We start from the raw sequence: 18,626 nt of genomic DNA on the forward strand, positions 1-18,626 counted from the left end.
CACCAGCAAAGCTTTATATATACTGTATGGTATAGAACGAGGCTCAGCAGAAAGCACGGGCGAGGGGGCATGGGTATGAAGTGGTACCTGCTTCTTCCAGTGCTTTCCGCATCTCATAGGAATTCATGGTCCCAGACCTGTCAACGTCGATTTCCCGGTAAATTTTCTGGAACATGGAAAACACTTATTAGAACCCTGACCCAAAGCGAAACAGGTGTCAAGGTGCCCGGGAAGTGTGTGCTGAGTGAAGTCTTCGTCTCCCTGCCTTTACTCTGACCTCACTAGAATCACTTTCACTTTCAATATTTAGTAGGGCAGCGGGTCTCAACCTTCCTAATGCTGTGACCTTTAACACAGTTCCTCGTGTTGTGGTGACCCCCAACCACAAAATTATTTTTGTTCCCACTTCATAACTGCAATTTTGCTACTGTTATGAAACTGAATATTTGATATGCGACCCCTGTGAAAGGGTCACTCAAACCCCAAAGGGGTCACGACCTACAGGAGTGCCACTACGGATAAAGTTCAATTCCCCTGGAAACGCTCCCCACCCTCCAGAGGGTGCGTCTTAATGCATATGTCTGGAATATCCCCCAGCACTGACCTACCCACCCCAGGGTCCCCAGGACCCTACTTGGTATTTCTGAATCTTCGTCCAGAGGATGTAGAACTCCTTCAGCCCCAGCTTGCCACTCCCATCTTCCTGCCCTCGGTCAAGGAAAGTTCCTGGAGTATGTGGTCCCTGATACAGTGACCATCTGTACAGTAGCACTTGATTGGCCTGTGGGCTGGATCTCCCAGTCTTGCCAGCACATGCGTGGGGAGGTTTTACAGAAGGGTTTGCCTTCCGCTTTTCATACTCTCCAGTTTTCTCAAAAGGACAGCAGGAAGGGTGATGGAGCCCTGCTGTCTGCTGACTGGGAAGGGTGATGGAGCCCTGCCGTCTGCTGACTGGGGAAGGGTGATGGAGCCCTGCTGTCTGCTGACTGGGAAGGGTGTGATGGAGCCCTGCTGTCTGCTGACTGGGAAGGGTGATGGAGCCCTGCCGTCTGCTGACTGGGGAAGGGTGATGGAGCCCTGCTGTCTGCTGACAGGGGTGCTGTGGCTAGCAGTTTGTTATGAGATGATAGACAGACAACTGGGCCCTTGAGAATTATTTGGTACTTTTAAGGCGTCTGGTAAAGGGAGCCGCATCATAGGTACATGCCATGTGGCTGGTGGGAGTGTCACAGAAACTCACTCTGTTCTGTTACTGGACCTCAGAAATGGAGGGGAAGGGGCTGGAGAGATGGCTCAGTGGTTAAGAGCATTGCCTGCTCTTCCAAAGGTCCTGAGTTCAATTCCCAGCAACCACATGGTGGCTCACAACCATCTGTAATGAGGTCTGGTGCCCTCTTCTGGCCTGCAGACATACACGCAGACAGAATATGTATACATAATAAATAAATTAAAAAAAAAAAAAAGAAATGGAGGGGAAGCATGGTTAGTCTACTTCAGGGACAGGTGGGAGGCCCGGGGGGAGCTAGGCCAAAGAGAAAGGATGCCAGGTCCTTGGCATTGGGTCTAAGAAACTTTTTTTTAAAAAGACAGTTGCCCAGGCTGACCTCAAATTGGAAATCCTCCTGCCTCAGTCCCACCATGTGCTAGAATGAACAGATGAACACATGGTTTTAGAAGGGAATCTTGCCTCAGACACAAATTCATGTCAGACACATCATGGTTTAGGGAAGCAGGAGAACACTGTCACTCAAGAAGTTGCCCAGGCCGCTCTGGGTAGAGATGGTGGATCTGGGTAGAGATGGCAGATGTATGGCCAGGGTTTCGAGCCCTGGACTTGACCGGCTGGCTGTCCGCACCCCTAGCCTGTGAAATGAATGGACTCACTTCCATTAACCGAGGAAGCTAGTCTCCGCCCTGAGCACATTAAAGGATACATCTAGCATGTCCACCATGATCTTACAGGTCTCAATGCTGAAGCCATCTGACTTGATATCTTGGCCTAAAAGACAAGATAAACATGTGAGCAAGGCCCTTCAGACTAGCAGTGTCTGACAGAAGACACGTCTGCTGTGCCGGCCACTACAGCAGCCCGGTGGATTACTCTAGCCATGTGTAGTAATTGGCTGGGAAACTGGGGAAGAGCAGGGGATCTTACGTGTGCTGGACAAACAGGGCGGGACAGAGAAACCTGCATTTATAGGCATGGGGCTGTGTGGGGACACTTAGAAGGCTGGAGTCATCAGGCAGGCAGGGAAGGGGTCTGAGTTCAGAGAGGTCCATGCATAGTGCATGCTTTTCCCTCCACGAGGAGTGGGCTGAACCAAGCATGGCTTAGCTCTTCCTGCACTTTGGCTGTGTGGGACACAGCGACTTTGTCTTCCACAGGCACTGCAGCCATCACCTCAGGGGCCCTGTGACCACCCTCGTGCCTGACAGCCTCAAGGGTCACTCCATTCCCTTGTCCTGAGGGTGAGGGGAGTGCAGCTGGGCCCAGCCCTGGGGAAGCCCTGCATGGCCTGCTGGGATGCTGGCTCCGCCATCCTCACCTGAGGCCGAGCACGCTGTGAATCATTTGTTCAAGACTCACACGCAGCAACCCATTGTCTATGAGGGACAGACACCAAACATGGAACATTCTACAGACCTTGTACTCTTCTTAAGCTTTAAAACAAAGATTTATTCTTATCCTAAGGGGTTAAGGGAGAGGCCATCTGGTCTGGTGTCAGATGGGACATCATGATGACTGACAGAGCTGATGTTTGGGATGTCACAATGTGTAACCTCAGGCATCCCACACTAACTACTCTAGTATTCTATCAGAGGCAGGATGATTTGTAATGATTCAATGGGGGGAGTATATTTTCCTTCTTCTCTGGTGGTGAACAGTGTGGGAACTGAGCATTAGTCTTTGGGTGATTTTAAAGAAACAACTAGAAGAGCTGGCACTGTGAATCACACCTATAATCCCAACACTAAAATCCAATACTCAGCAGCCCAAGGCAGGAGGATTGTTGTGAGATCAAGACCAGCCTGGGCTACATATTGAGTCCAAGGAGGTCGTGCTAAGCTACAGAATGAAAACACATCCCAAAGCAAAAAACAAAACAAAAAAGCAAACAAAAGACATCGCGATGGCTCAACCTAAGGTGCTTGTCACCAAGCCTGATGACCTAAGTTCGACATCTAGAACCCACACAAGAGAAGGAAAAAACAGGCTCCTGTTAGTTGTCCTCTGACCTCTACATGTGCCCTGTGGCATACATGTGTATACCATGTATACACATATATGCATACACATACACACACATACACACAAGAAAGTGATAGTCACAAGCTCAAAAAGGTTGATGATAAGCTTGGCTCCTCATTCTCTGGCTTCTACTTAGTCTTGTTTATTCTTTCTGGGAGCCTCCAGCCTGGGCCTGAGCAGACGTTTCCAGAGTTAGTCATTACTTGGATCATTGGCTCAAGTGAATGGAACATGCAGGTTCTGGATGGATGTTCAACCGCCGGGAAGAGGGAGCCATAATGTGTGGATTTTGCAGATAAGGGGTGAAAAGTCAGACGGGTGATCTATCTAACATGGTTTATTTATAGCGCTTGTAAGTAGTAGAATTTGGATCTGATCTGTCATCGCTAGACCCAGGAACCTTTGCTCTGCAGCCTTGCTTCATATACCTCCTCCTCTGTCCTATTCGTCCCGGTGCTGGGAGTGCAAAGGCAATGACTTATATAGGAGCAGAGAGTGACAGGTTAGCCACAGCAGCGGACATGTGCCTGAGGGAGGAGTCTCCCATGGCACCTCATGTCCGCAAGGGTAAGAGTGCTGAGGGGTTTGCAAAGGGGACACTTACGCCTGGCTAGAACTCTTCTCAAGATGGTCTGCAGCTCAAAGGCAGAGATCTCAGCATCCTGCAGACATAGGACACATCATCATCCTGGGCTCCCTGTGGGAGCTGGGTGAAACGCAGTGAATGTCTTGGATAGATCTTGTTTCATTGCTAATGCCCCAAGAGACGTTGGTTCAGCAGTTCCCAGTCTACCCTGAGTAGTGACCTGGCTTGTGTTCAACCTACTGTTATAAGGTAGGGCACATACGAGGTCAAGCAAGTCACCCTTTCTGTATGGCAGGGACCACGTTCACGATGTTCCTCACTGTAATTCTCTCACCCCATCCTTCCTACCTGGCAGGCCTTCTCCACCCTCTGCAACTCAGACCCTGGGTTTCCTGAAACCGCTTAAGCTCAGTCATCTACAAGATGGCTCAGCCCTTCTCTGGGGTCATTTGCCAGGTCTCCTCAGCAGTGGTCCAGCTACCTCTGTTCACTTCGGTGTATTTGTGTAACCACAACAAGCCCCAGGGTATGTATGTGTTATTCAATTAGAAGAGACTGTAAGTTTCTCTGAGGCCCCTTCCCTTGAGAAACAAGCGGTAGGGGAGTTAGCTGGCGCTGCAGAGAGAACAGCGTCTGCCTGAGCTCTTTGATGAGCCTGTGGCTAGGCAACAGACCAGCCTTATGTTAACACTGGAGGCAGCTTACAATGGGGAAGGACACTTGGCTTCTGGAGTTGCTGGGAAGGAAGGGCAGGCTGGCTTTGTAGTGGAACTGGAGGCCTGGGGGACTATTTTAAGAAAAAGAAAAATAACGCTTTGGTATAAACTGCTTATATTCTGGAGAGATGGGACCCTTCCATCTCAGGTATGTGTATGGGGATCAAGACGGGGAGTCACGTTTCAAGTCTCAGTTGGCATGGCACAGAGGAATAAAACAACCTCAAAGAGAGCCAAGAATCTTCAGGAAGAGCAGAGCCAGGGCTGGCCTGAACAGAGGAGTCTCTTAGAGCCAACAGAGGGCTTGAGAGGATGTGAGCAAGGGTCGGGCTAAGGGTCTGAGCGACGACCAAAATTCTTCTGCTTTTGCTTGGTTTGTTTCCTCCCCCTTAAATGGAAGTCTCCTCTGGGAAAACCACTTTTCCTCTAAGTCAGCAGAATTTTGCTGACACCTACCTCCCCCGCCAGCTGAGCGAATAACCTTCGGAACCCATCGTCGATGTCCTCCTCATTCGCGTCAATCTAGAAGGTGAGGAGCAGAAACAGGAGACCGGTTAAAGTGAAGGTTGACAGGAAGATGCTCCTTCCCTTCCAGGGCAGCCCCTCTCCCACTCCCAGAGTCTTCCACTCCCTCGGGCCAGAATTCTAAGGATGCTGGGCTTACAATGTATAACAGTGCGAAGAACTGAATATTTTGTTTTGTTTGAGACAAGGTCTCATATAAACTCCTTATGTAGTTGAGGGTGGCCTTGAACTCCTGATCCTTGTTTCACCTATGGAGGGCTGGGGTGATAGGTTTGTGTCACCACACTTGTCTTTTAAGTAGTCTGGGTGACCTTGAACCCAGTGCAAAGCCGAGGATGCTTTGAGCTCCTCATTCTCTGGTCTCTACCTCTTCAGGGCTGAGGCTGCAGGAGCGCATCACTGTGCTCAGCTAAGGTTTTTTTTTGTTTTGTTTTGTTTCTTTTAGCTAAAGCCCATGAGCGGGAGTGGAAGTCACATGAGAAGGGAGGTTATGCTTTAACTTCTTGTAATTCCAAGTGCCTTTAATATTTAACAAAAATGACCTTGTATGCTCTATCCAAGTGGAATACTGTGGAACAGTTAGATCACTGACAAACCGTTTGGTGTTGCACTAGGTACATACAACAGGCACCAGACTTTGGCAACCATGATCCAAAGAGCCACCTCAGGGCCTCAGAGAGAGGGGAAGCCCTTCCTTTCTCTAGCCTGTGGTACTTCTTGCATTTGCTAAGATTGGGCCTTGGGTAAAATTCCTGATTTACATCCTAAAAGCCCCTCAGGATTTACCACTGAACCATTCTTAAAACCCTTTGAAACCTGAGAAATCTTGTTATCCTTTGAGTCCATTTTATAGATGATAAAAGTGAGGCCGAGCAAGGGGAGTCACCAGAACTCAGCCTGCTCAATGTAGCACTGGTGCTCTGTCCTTCCCCGCCACCCTCACACCACCGCATGCGGATAAACTGGGCTTTAATGAATAGAATAAGAGACTGACTATAGCCTCACTTTCAAACCCTGTTCCCTCAGTCAAGGACCCAGGCTCTCGCCATGTTTTTGCTCTCCTGCATTCTGTGTCCCTCAGAATGAGTAGAACTAGGGAGGTAAGAAGGACATACCTCTTCAATGTTGGCCTCGATTTCATCATCTACAACTCTGGAAACAGAAAGGAAATTTACTATTAGAAGGTTGGGGAGGGTGAATGGGAAATATTGCAGAAGTCACCCTATAAAATGGGACATCAGTGTTTAAATCCAGCATGCTGTGGGAGAGGAGGGCTCTGCACTCTGAGCTTCTGCCATAGTACAGCCCCTTGGCAGCAGAAGCTGAGACAAAAATTCTCTGTTGGTTTTGGGGTCCTTATCAAACAGCACATGGAGCAGGGGCTCCATGGACTCACTTTGTGAACTCACTTCTGGACTTTTTCTTGGCAACTGTTTTGTTCAAGCACCCTGCCACTGAGCCGCAACCCCAGTCTCAAAGGACAACGTTGAAGTTTCATGTGAAACACTCTTTGCCATGGGAGGACTTTCATGGTGCGACCTGCCATAGGAACCTCTAACTCTTTGTCCCATGCTGGACTGGAGTAAGCCACAGGGAATCTGCTGAGAAAGTTAGCTGACTCTCACACAGTCTCTTTCATAGGCTGGATCCTTCCGTGAGGGTACTTAAGTCTAGGAGGGGCTTCCTGTGTACCTGCAATCTTAAACTCAGAGTCCCTTCTACAGACCTGTGGCTTCACAGAGGGGGAAGGGACTTCTCAGTGCTGCTAATTGGCCAAAAGGTTGGCTATGCTGGGTCAGGGCAACCGTTTTGAAGGGCAGAGAGCGCACGCTGGAGCAAGCCGAGAGGGCTGACAGTGCCTGGGGAAGGCTTGTGGTTAGCAGGACAGGAGAGGGTTTGACCAAGAGCAGTGACATCGCAATGCTATTCGGGCTTGTCCCCATCTCATCAGGGGCGACTAAGCTGGACACTCTGAGCTCTTCCCACCACACCATGTGATGATCCAATGGGTCCCTTCCCTGCAGCAAGCTTCAACCAAACCAGAGAGCCTGTCATGGCTGGGAGCCACAGCCACACTCTAGTGACATTTGCTGGTTCACAGCTGTTGGGCACTGGAACGCTTTCTCTGTGGTGTCTTGTTTGAAGCAAAGGTTTCCTGGTCTCTCTCCCATGGCCTCTTCCTTCTCACAGGAGGTGATGGCTGGGGTCTAGCCTGCGCCCACCTCATCAGACACAATCTATGGGGCTTTGTGTCTTTGGCATAGGATGTCCCGACCATGGTCCTCAGAACAGCCTTGTTCTTGTCCTTCCCATCTTGTCCCTGGTCCCTCCATCAGTGCTGGGGTCCCCATAGCCTTTCAGTGATCTTCTTTTCACGTAGACAGTCCAGAGTTGGTTCTGTCTGCTGGCTGAATGACTGACACAAGGACAGATGTGGCGGAAGGTACTGTGAGTCGAGGCCACAGGGACAATGGCAGGAACTTGCTATGTCTGCCTAAAAGCCTCCACCAGAGACTTCCTGACTAACACAGGGAAAGTTCTGGATGCATGGACCATCCACATTGTCACTTACACGTGGCCTGGGAAAGCAAGGGTTATGAAGAGTATAGGCTAATAGAGGGTGTACACAGGTTATTAAAATGATGTTAACTATTGATGATTCATAGATGAACTGTGAACCTGGGCTACAAACTACTCACTTCCCCAGCTGAAAAAAAAAAAAAACCATATCCTGCATGTTTTTTCCCCCCTTTGCTTCCTTGAGAAGAAGCCTTAGAGCGGTCCAGTTTACCTATCCTTGCACTGACCTCATCTGAGCTCCTGTCTCCTCCCGCCTCATATTCCTCTCTCTGTCCAGTCATCTCCCTTCCTGGCTCCACCTCCCTAGTGCTGGGGTTAAAGGTTTGGGCCGCCCAAATACTGGGATTAAAGGTGTGAGCCACCACGGCTTGGCCTCTAGTGGCTTAGCCCTGCACTCCAATCTCCAGGCAAGCTTCATTTGTTCGAACACAAACAAAATATCACTACATAAGCCAGTATTACAGAAAAAGAAAAGAGAAGGGCAGACCAGGAATAAAGGAGAGGTGGCAGAACCTACTGGTAGTCGGCCTTCTTCTCTGAGAAGACGCGGATGCAGAAATCTCCGTCCTTGTGGGGCTCGAAGGTGGAGGGGACGACCACGTACTCCCCCGGGGGCAGCTTGAAGCGGTTGAGTACCTCCCGGAGGTTGATGAAGGTATCCGACCGCTCCCTGGCTCGGGTTGTGAGGAAAAAGTTCTTGCCAAGGTGGATGTTCGTCTGCCCTGTTAGCTGATGTTAAACAGAGAAATAAGACAAAGGGATAATGGGGACAACGACTCATTTTAGACGAAAAGCAACATTTCCACTCCTAACAACACATGACTGGTAAGGAGCTTGGGTGTGACCAGGTGTGACAGGAGCTCCCCTCTCCCATCCACCTGCTCTAGGAGACTCTCAGGGTGCCAGAGGTTCCTCCCTCACAAAGGACCCAGGTCAGTTCTGTGTTGTATTTCACACACTGATAAAATGAAAGACAAGGCTTGGGGGGGGGGCAGAGAAAGGGGCCCATCTGTTAAACCAGATGCCACTTAAGGCTGGGACCACAACTCCTTAGTTAGTTAGTGCTCAATACAGCTCAGCTGTCTATTGGTGAAAATAGGACGGTCATGGGTGAGTCAGGACGCCTGATATGGCTATTTAATACCTGGCCTTCTGAGTCTCCAGGCTGTTAAACATCTTATACCTGTTAACTGTGACCTTCAATAACTCAGTTCATGCCTACAGTGCCCAGGGAGGTAATGGCCCACCATTTATACTGGAAAAGAAACGAAAGCTCAGACAGATATGTCGTGTGTACAGGGTCACCTAGCCCGAGAGTTGGGTCCAGGAGAGTATGCAGTTCATTCTCCCCCTCCCTGCTTGTTCTGGAGCCACAGAGGCCTTGGTGACATGCTTGCTGCAGTCCAAGAGCAGAAGGCTGCCACCACAGCCAAACTCTACATGGCTTCTCTAGGGCCACAGGGAAGCAGAGAGCACTGATGAACTCTCCAGATACTTTGTCCTGAGGGATTCAGAATTGGAGTCATCTCTGTGGGGCTCAGAGGGGACAAGGGCTCATCCCTCAGACACCAGCCCCTCCCAAGCTCCCGCTACTCCCTGAGTTCAGGCAGGCTAAGTCTCAATCGTGTTGGCAGCTGGAACCCTGGGGTTGGGGGCTGACAGGTGGCAGACGTACCTCCTCTGGAACCTGCAAAGTAAAGAAGACCCGATTCAGACGTGGGGAGGATGAACACGCCAGCTCTCTGACTGACTCTCTTCTATGGCTTTTCTCTGCAGCGCTCCAGCGCTATTAACTAGGTCAACACAGAGTTCACATCGGAAGAAAAACCCTCTCAGGACCTGGTGATATGCCGGATGGGCTCCTACCACCATTCCTGCCTGGAGACACGTGGTTTCAGGTCACTAGCCAGCTGCATAGAAGCCCACAAGCACCTCTCACTCAGGGAAAAAAGGGCTGGGTGCAGTTGGAGGAAGAAGCCACAGGCAGGCCAGCCACATCCAGTCTGTATGTATTTCCTCCACTACATCACGTTCCCCCGCTGGCCTTAGTTTTCTTACATTTGAATGGGACTGGTAACTGCCAGAGTCCTGTCCAACTCTGAAAGCCCACGACTACACTCCCAAGCGCATGTGTGAGGTTCTACATTTCACTTTGCATTTCTGAGCTATCCTGCCCAAGTCTGACATCCTCAGCTTCCGCCCCAGAGGCTGAGAGTCCAGGGCCTATGTATACATCACAACTGATGGGTTTTGTCCCACTCTATTTCTCGGGTTGGTGGATGGGGCTCAGATCAGCAGCCAATCAGAAGCAGCCACATTGGCAGGGCTGAGCACAGCAGTTAAGCCTTCTCTGGGTTCCCAGTGTGCTAGGAGTATGCTTGGAGTTGGTGGGTAGAAGCCCAGCTTCGTAATGTTTGCCATTTTCCAAAGCCGTGTTAAGGTTACTCAGGTGACCTTGAGAAACATGCACCTGAGGGAGGGAATGATGGGGGCGGCTTGCAGAACCAGGAGGAGCCCAGCAAGTTGCCAGATTGTTCTCACTAATCAAAAAGGCACATAGGCAGCCACCCGAGGTCTTCTGTGCTATGCTCACCTCCTGCTAATCAAGGCCATGCTCTCTGCAGCAGGTCCCTGATATGAAACCAGGTCTCCTAGCCTTAGCCCTCACTTTGAAGAGGAGAGACGGCCACACCAAGGCTTCCCTCTGCTACAGTCAAGCAGGCATGGCTTTCCTTTGGCTTGGAGGACAGCGAGGGGATTTGTGAGAGCGGGGCTGCAGCCAGCAGACCCCGGGGGAGCACAATGACCCTTCTTTCTCCTGTCCTGGGCTCTCTCCCATCCAGGCCAAAGACTTGGCTGGGCTCTGACCATGAGGGCCTCTCGGCTCAGCCCAGCCCTCACAATACTTGGTGTGCTCTAGAATATTCTGTCCTCGCTTAAGCCTTTTCTGTTCTTTGGAGTTCGCTGAGCTAACCAGAACCCCATCCAGGACTAAGGGATGTGAAAAGGACACAGAGATCTTTTCCAAGCATGGAACTCTTGGGACAGTAGCTATGGAGGTGCAGGGAAGGGCCAGGAGGTTCTTGGAGACACAAATAGCTGAGCAGACCTTGTGTCAGCAAAATCTAGTTGTCCTGGCATCTTTACTTGGGCTTGGCAAAGTTCCTGTCCTTTGTCTTATGCCAAGTCCTGAGTTTGGGGTCTGTGTGCTTGGGGCTGGGAGGAGGGAAGGGAAGGCAGAGTGCAGCCCCACCCATACCTCATAGATGCCAAAGCCGATGGTATGCATGTCCTCGCCCATCTTCCTCTGCCGCCGCCGGTGCTTCTGGATGAGGCCCACCAGGAAGGTACAGCCTCTCTCCCCATCCTCATCATCTTCATCTTCTTCCTCCAGCTTGATGAGGTACTGAGGGTTCATCCAGAAGGTATCTATGGATCAGGGACAGAGAAGCACAGCCTTGAATAAATGCCTGGGAGCTGGGAACTAGGCTGGGCCCTAGCCTTGGGGTTGAGGGAGTGGGACAAGGATGAGAAAAGGGGAGATGGTGGAAGATGGGGAAGCTGAACAGAGGCCCACCGCAGCCCCTGGCTGGAGTAGCTACTGACTGAGGAGGGTTATAGAGGCGGATCTGCACCTTTCGTGAGGAAATGGCCTCCTCTGGTTCTCGCCTTCTGCCTCAAGGGTTCTAATTGCTCACCCTGGCCTTAAACTTGCTGTCTCTCAGGATGACTTTGAACTTCTGATCCTTCTGACTTCACCTCCTCAGTGCAGGGATTGCTAGACTAAGAATTGAATCCAGGGCTTCGTGAATGCTGGGTAATCACTCTACCACCTGAGTTATATCCTTACCCCCACTGCGAAGTCTTCCCAAAGGCTCATCACCCCCTACTCAGAGCAAATGGAAGGCTGCTGGGGTCCTGGCACACCCTGAATCTCTGAAGTACCTAAATCAGAAATTGCCCCTCAAAGTTCTTTTTCGCTTTTAGGTTGGCTTGTTTTGGTGCTTCCTAAGGACATTTATACTGTGCCTGTCACTTTCCCTTACCCTGTGGTGAATGCAGAGGCCAGGGTATCCTGTGCCCTAGTTCAGCATCTCTGTCTCTTGCTCGGCCTCATGGTGTCTCTAACATCCCCACTTCTAAGACCCATCTTCGGCAAGACCCAGAGTCACTCCTGATTGAGGTAATTACCCCAAGCTCCTCCTGTCCCTTGTGCAGTTAGAAGCGTGGTCTTGCAGAGTTGGCAGCCATGGAGCCATTTCTTTCTGCAAATCCAGGTGTGTCAACATACACGCATTCACATACAAAGTTTCTAGGCTACCTCAGTAGCAGCACTGAGTAAGTACTGTTGAGGGAGAGCATCTCACAAGGCCAAGAGCATTCACTCCAAGGTCCTTGAGAGAGTTTCCTGACACCCCCACCCCCATCTAACAGATGTGGGGTGTTTGAGTGGGTGGCAGAAGGGCTTCCCAGCGGTGTACTCTAGAACTGTCCCTTGGACACTGATGCTGGGACTGGAGGGACTGGCTGGTCGCAGTCTACTTTCTCTGTAGGTCTGGTAGCTTTGGCTGTCCTATAACTTGCTCTGTAGAACACGCTGCCCTCAAACTCAGAGATCTGCCTGCTTGCCTGTGCCTCTCAAGTGCTGGGATTAAAGAGGTGTGCCACCACTGCCTGAGTGTTTACATTTCCTAAATGAACTTGACCCTCAAGAAGATGGAAGACTGCAACGAGAGGCTGGTGTGCCCCACGGATGCGGTGTGTGAGGGCCTAGGGTAGCTAACTATGAACTGGGCCTTAGCACTGCCTCCGTAAAGCGGATGACAGCCATAAGCCCAGAGGATCTGGGGCCCAAAGGGTTTATCAGGGCAAAGGCATGAAGGAAGTAGTATGGCTGAGAAGTCAGAAGAAGATTCTGAGACCAAGGCTGGTGGTGAAGGAGGAGAGCGAGTGGCAGCCAAGTTCCCCGGGCGTCCAGGCAGATGTGGCGTATCTATCAGGGTGGGATGCCGTGGCTGCAGCCTCATGTGGCCAGGGCCCTTACTTGGGTAGTTCCTGCAGCCCCCTGCAGTGGAGCCTCGCCTCCAGTTCCCATCCATCTTGGTGAGTTTCCACTTCTTGTAGGAGTCACAGGTGAGGGTATCAGGGGTCAGGTTGCAGATCTCCAGGCGAGAATAGTGCCTCAGGAAGTCACTGAAGGACATCCTGGAAAAGCAGAGACAGGGTGTCCTGAGTTATAGAAGACATGGGGCTGGCTTTGGTCTTCTACCTGGTCAGACTAGGAGCTGCATGGAACCCAGGGGTGGGCACTAGAGCTACAGACTCAGAGGTCCCAGATCTAGTCCTATAACTGCCATGTTCCAAGTGAATGACTTTGAGCAAGTTGATGAACTCTTTGCATCCCAGAGCCCTCAGATGTGAAGTGAAAGCCATGCATAAATACAGCTGAGACAACATATGGGCTCTCAGGGTAAACTGTAACCACGGTAGATGTTCTCTGGGGCAGCGCAACACCAAGGTCCTCTGTTTGCCAAGGACCTGATTTCTTTCTCTTGAAGACTTCTTTTATTTCTATCATGCATGTGTGCTTACATGACTTTATGTGCATCACATACAGGCAGGAGCCTGAGGAGGCCAGATCTAAATCCCCTAGAACTGGAGTTACATACAACTGTGAGCCACCATGTGGGGCTGGGAACTGAACTCAGGTCTGCATGAGCAGAGAGTGCTCTTAACCACTGAGCCATCCCTTCACCTTGGAGTTGGCTTCTTAATGAGCAGGGATCTCTCTTTGGGGACTAGTGGGAAGAAAGGTCTCATCTTCGCTGTCTCTTGGAATCTGACCATTACTGAAGGAACTTCTCTCAGCCCTTGTGACATTGCTCAGGGTGTCAACCCCACTGTGGAGACAGTTTGAAGAGATTTAAAAGTTGTTCAGGATTGTATGGAGAATTTTTTTTTTCTGTTTTTAGAAACAAGTTCTTGCTAGATTGCCTAGGCTAAGCAGCTTAGTCTCCAGCTTGAGAGCCCTCTGCCTCACTTCCTAGAGCGCTAGGATGACAGAAGTGCAACACCCTGCCTGGCACTTAGGAACGGCAAAGCCAGGATGCCATGTTACATGTCCTCAGTGTGTTGAAAGCATTTCTGCCGGATGCTCTGGTTAGCAACTTTCCTGTGTGGAATACTGGGGCTCTTGCCCTGGAGCCTCCACTGTCTTACCAGAATTCTCCGTCTTCTTGTCGTTCTGTTAGCCTGGCTCTCACTTCCGGGTCTACCGTGTTCCAGCTGGGGCAGCTGGAAAGTAAAGCAACAGGAGAGGCCTTAGGAATGGGTGTGTGATAACAACCATTTCTCTTCACGGTCCCCAAAAGCCGAGGCGCGGAGCATACCCACTCTCTCTACTGAGGGCCTAGGCTGCCGGAAGGAGGGAGTCATCCCCTCTGGACCCAGGCCCCACTGAGAAACACAAAGCACAGCCTAAGAAGCACAGAACCTTGTACGGGGAGCAAGGGGAAAGGCCATTCTCTCCCGGAAGGTTACAGATAGGAGAGCAGAAAATGAGCAAGGCCCACAATCCAGGGATGAGGGAGCATCACCTGCTCCAGGCGACTGGGAATCCACTAAGGACCCCCAGAGCTAACCTGGAAGAAAGCCTGCCAATAGGTGTTCCTCTGCTGAGGCCAAGGCTGCCTGGAACAAGCCAGAGAAAGGGTGGAGGAAGGGGAGGTGTGCAGTAGGGAAAGAGTGTGGGGGCGGGGGACCCAGAGGAGAGGCTAATGGAGCATTAACCCCCAAGGGTTGAAATCTAACAGCTACCAGCAAGCCCTGGAGGTCAACAGGCACATCTCTGCTCTTGGCGCAAAGTTCATGTCCTTGAGATGGAAGTGTTGTTAGGACGAAGGATGCCTTTTAACTGTTTTATTTACTTTGCATGTGCACACGTTTCTGTGTGTGTTCGTGTGTGTCCTTGTCCGTGTGTGTATGTGCTCACATATGGCAGCAGGGTGGTGGTACGCTCATGCCACAGAGCTTCTGTGGAGGTCGGAGGATAACTTGTGCTACTTGGTTCTCTCATTCCTCCACGAGGGTCCCTGGGATCAAACTCATGTCGTCAGGCTTTAGTGCCAAGCACCTTTGCCCGCTAAGCCATCCCACCAGCCTATGGGTGCCTTTTCCCTAGAGGGTCCAGTAGCAGAGTGAGTCTGAGCTGGAAAAAAGGCATGCAGGTGAAAAGAATGTGCCCCGCTGGAGGCCTGAGCCTGGGCACAGCACCTTAGTGCAGGGAGTGGTGTCCTGTTTACAAGACCCTTTAAAAGGGCACAGCCCTGGCACCCTTGGTGTGAGTGGTGAATGACCTCAGAACCTCACTTCTTGGTACCACACACAGTGCCTCCGCTCTGGGTTTCAACAGGTCCTAGTAGAATGCATGTACCCTGGCTCATCTTGCCCTCCCCACCCCGCACCCTGGCTGACCCTGCACCCTGACCCCCACCCTGCATCCTGGCTCACCCCGTACCCTGAACACCCCCACCCTGCCCACCCCCAACCTTGACCCACCCCCCACCCTGCACCCTGTCCCCCCACCCTAACCCCACCCCGCACCCTGGCCCACCTCCCTCCCTCACCCTGACTCCCCCACCCCACACCCTGGCACATCCTGACCCTTGGCCCCCCTGCTCCCTCCCCGCCCTCTGGCCCACCTGGCACCCTGCCCACCCAAGCTTCTCCCCTTACCCTGGCACACCCCACACTCTGACACCCCCCCTCACTCTGGCCCAACCCGCACCCGGACACCCCCCTGCACCCTGGCACACCCTGCACCCTGACACCCCCCTGCACCCTGGCACACCCCGCACCCTGACACCCCCCTGCACCCTGGCACACCCCGCACCCTGACACACCCCTGCACCCTGGCCCACCCCGCACCCTGACACCCCCCTGCACCGTGACACCCCCCCTGCACCCTGACACCCCCCTGCACCCTGGCCCACCCCGCACCCTGACACCCCCCTGCACCCTGGCACACCCCACACTCTGACACTCCCCCCACTCTGGCCCACCCCGCACCCTGACACCCCCCTGCACCCTGGCCCACCCCGCACCCTGACACCCCCCCTGCACCCTGGCACACCCCGCACCCTCACACCCCCCCCTCACTCTGGCACACCCCGCACCCTGACACCCCCCTGCACCCTGGCCCACCCCGCACCCTGACACCCCCCTGCACCCTGGCCCACCCCGCACCCTGACACCCCCCTGCACCCTGGCACACCCCACACTCTGACACTCTCCCCACTCTGGCCCACCCCGCACCCTGACACCCCCCTGCACCCTGGCACACCCCGCACCCTGACACCCCCCCTGCACCCTGGCCCACCCCGCACCCTGACACCCCCCTGCACCCTGGCACACCCCACACTCTGACACTCCCCCGACTCTGGCCCACCCCGCACCCTGATACCCCCCTGCACCCTGGCCCACCCCGCACCCTGACACCCCCCTGCACCCTGGCCCACCCCGCACCCTGACACCCCCCTGCACCCTGGCACACCCCACACTTTTCTCACTTGTCGTTCCACTTCCCGGTCCACTCTACTTGTCCCCAAGGATTCCGGATTCGGATCAATTTCTGTAGGCTTCCTGAGCTTTCAACCTGATGGATTGTCCAGTTGAAGGAAAAGAAGCAGAAGAGGCTGAGAGTCATGAAGGCTCACACCCACACCCCCTCCAGCAAGAGCCAAGTGGATGGAGGAGGGTCACAGAAGCAGGAAGGGGCTTGACCCTCAGACCCTCACTGCTGCCCAAGTCTGAAAAGCTAAAATTAAACCCCAGGCACCCAGGAGGCCTCCCCCCAAATTCCAGGGAAGCCAGAACTACATAGTGAGACTCCATCTCAATACAACACCACCTCTCCAAAGCAAAAAGTAAATAAATAAACCAAAGAAAATGAGAATCAAGGCTCCCAGGATCTGGCTTTTGGAGGGCTGGACCCTTTAGTCTTTGTCAGCAGCCTGAGGCACCAACAGCCTGGCCAGCCCTGCTGCCTGTGTTTGGGGTGTTATGGCTAAACCTCAATTAGCTAACTGGAATAGGATGTACTTTGGGCTCTCAGAGAGGCTTTCTCACTTGCTTAAAGGTGTTGGATGAAAGGAAGATGCAGTTTGGGAATTTTATTTTTATTTTTTTTATTTTTTAAGACAAGGTTTCATTGGGTTACCCAGGATGGCCCTGAACACATGAACCCAAGTGACCCTCCTCTGCACTAAAGTTACTGGGACTTCAGGCCCATGCCACCATAGCTTCCGCTTACTTGTAAATGGCTCGGGAAAAACAGCCATGCATATGGAGAGAGCATGTGTGGCAAAACTTAGCAATGTTGAAATATGCATAAAAAGAAATCTCTTAAAAAAGTCCTAGCATACAGGAGACAGAGGCTAGGATTACAGGTATGAGGCACCATGCCCACTAACAGTATCTTGAAGAGTATAAAATACCATACAGATACAAAGCGTTGTGTTTGGGTTTTGTTTTAAAAGCTGGTTCAGAGATTAAGTCGGAACTCTCTTGGAATAGAAAAATGCCTGCAGCAGCAACTGTGGCCAGCAGGGGGCAGCGCGCGCCGCGCTGATGCGGGCCTGGAGGCCCCACCCTGGTCAGCCAAGTAGTGGGGTGCGGGGGTAGGGGAAGAACTCGGTCCTCCCAGAGGGCCAGTACCTCCTCAGCTCCGGTGACGGAGTACGCATGTCCTTTCACCAGCTTCTGGTATGTGACGGCCTCCGAATCCGCAGCACTGGTGATCTGCAAACACAGTCAGCAGCTGCTCCAACTCTAATACGAAAACGACCCAAAGAAAGGGACAAGCCATGGGGCCCAGCCTGGGGAACTCTGCGCAGTCATCCCGCCACCTGGAGGAGCCCCGTGGTACTTTCAGTTGCTGATCGGCAAGGAGCAAGTGGGAGCACCTATTCCCAAGCACACCCCTTCTGGATGGGGAGGGCGTGAAGGAGGTGCCCGTGGGGACCGTAATGATGACACCCAACGGGCACCTGTGGCCAAGATGCTCTGGTCTCCCATCCCAACCCCTACTATGCCCAGCTCAGTTGCATAAACAAAATGGCAGTTTTTATCTCCAGTTCTCCTCAGAGTCAGTGTATTGGACCGCTAATTCCTCAAAACTACCCTTTTTGGGTGGCACAGACTTGGGAAACTCTTGGGGCCTAGACCATGCCCACCTCCCATATCCCTGTTATTGAGGTTTGCCTGTAAAGCTATTTTGGGGAATTACTCTCTGAAGTCTTCTCCAGGACCCACGGGCACTGGGACAGAGTGAGTGAGAAGCTGCTGGGTGCTCAGCCCTGCAGGTGGGGGGCGAAGGTCTGGAGACCAGCAGAAGCTGGGGGACTTTCCTGGAAACTGGATTCTGTGAGTGGGGTGATTCAGAGCAGTCAGAATGGAAAATGGACTGGGGACGGAAGGGCTGGAGACAGCGTTTCTATGCCAAAGGCTTCAAGTGATGAGCAGCGTGGTGAACAAGGGATGCACTAATGTTCTTAATGAGCTCCCGGGCGCTCTCAGGGCTTCCCCTGAGCTAGGGCAGACCAGGGTAATTCCAGAGGGTGGTGTGGACTTACGTCGATAGAGCAGCCGAGCAGGGAGCCTTTCTGCAGAGCCTTCTGAATGATCTTGAACAAGTTGGGAGGAGGCTTCCTCAGCTCATACCACTCCGCGATGCCTCCTGTGAAGTCTTCAAAGCCCTCGGTGGTGGCGCCACCTGAGAGGGCTTCATAGCACCCATTGATCCTGAAGGAGGAAAGGCATGCTGCCACTCACGGCCCTTCATGCTGCTGGCCCTGTGTGGTCATCCCCGAAGGGGCCATCCCACTCCAACTCAGGTCCCCCCTCACGGGAGCTCATGGGGTCCTCCGCTTTTAGTCTTCTTATCTTTATCTCCAACTTGGGGGTACTTAGG

The 18,626-nt window shown here is 52.4% G+C and overlaps 1 protein-coding gene across 1 annotated transcript in view; it reads right to left on the reverse strand.

The window, feature by feature from the left end:
- Capn2 (calpain 2) overlaps positions 1-18,626 on the reverse strand; it is a 51,156-nt gene that overhangs the window by 5,727 nt on the left and 26,803 nt on the right. Inside the window, exons 5-18 of the mRNA XM_041635380.1 lie at positions 18,289-18,457; positions 17,372-17,455; positions 16,225-16,310; positions 13,877-13,951; positions 12,702-12,862; positions 10,917-11,086; positions 9,333-9,344; positions 8,175-8,386; positions 6,193-6,229; positions 5,009-5,074; positions 3,855-3,912; positions 1,935-1,999; positions 635-703; positions 88-166 (exon numbers count right to left, since the gene is read on the reverse strand). Coding sequence (XP_041491314.1) covers positions 88-166; positions 635-703; positions 1,935-1,999; positions 3,855-3,912; positions 5,009-5,074; positions 6,193-6,229; positions 8,175-8,386; positions 9,333-9,344; positions 10,917-11,086; positions 12,702-12,862; positions 13,877-13,951; positions 16,225-16,310; positions 17,372-17,455; positions 18,289-18,457 — 1,343 coding nt within the window. The remainder of the gene's footprint in view (positions 1-87; positions 167-634; positions 704-1,934; positions 2,000-3,854; positions 3,913-5,008; positions 5,075-6,192; positions 6,230-8,174; positions 8,387-9,332; positions 9,345-10,916; positions 11,087-12,701; positions 12,863-13,876; positions 13,952-16,224; positions 16,311-17,371; positions 17,456-18,288; positions 18,458-18,626) is intronic.

This window comes from Microtus oregoni, unplaced genomic scaffold, assembly GCF_018167655.1.
Source record: "Microtus oregoni isolate MIOR12 unplaced genomic scaffold, Mior012 000047F_ref0000412, whole genome shotgun sequence".
NCBI classification, from domain to species: Eukaryota; Metazoa; Chordata; class Mammalia; order Rodentia; family Cricetidae; genus Microtus; species Microtus oregoni.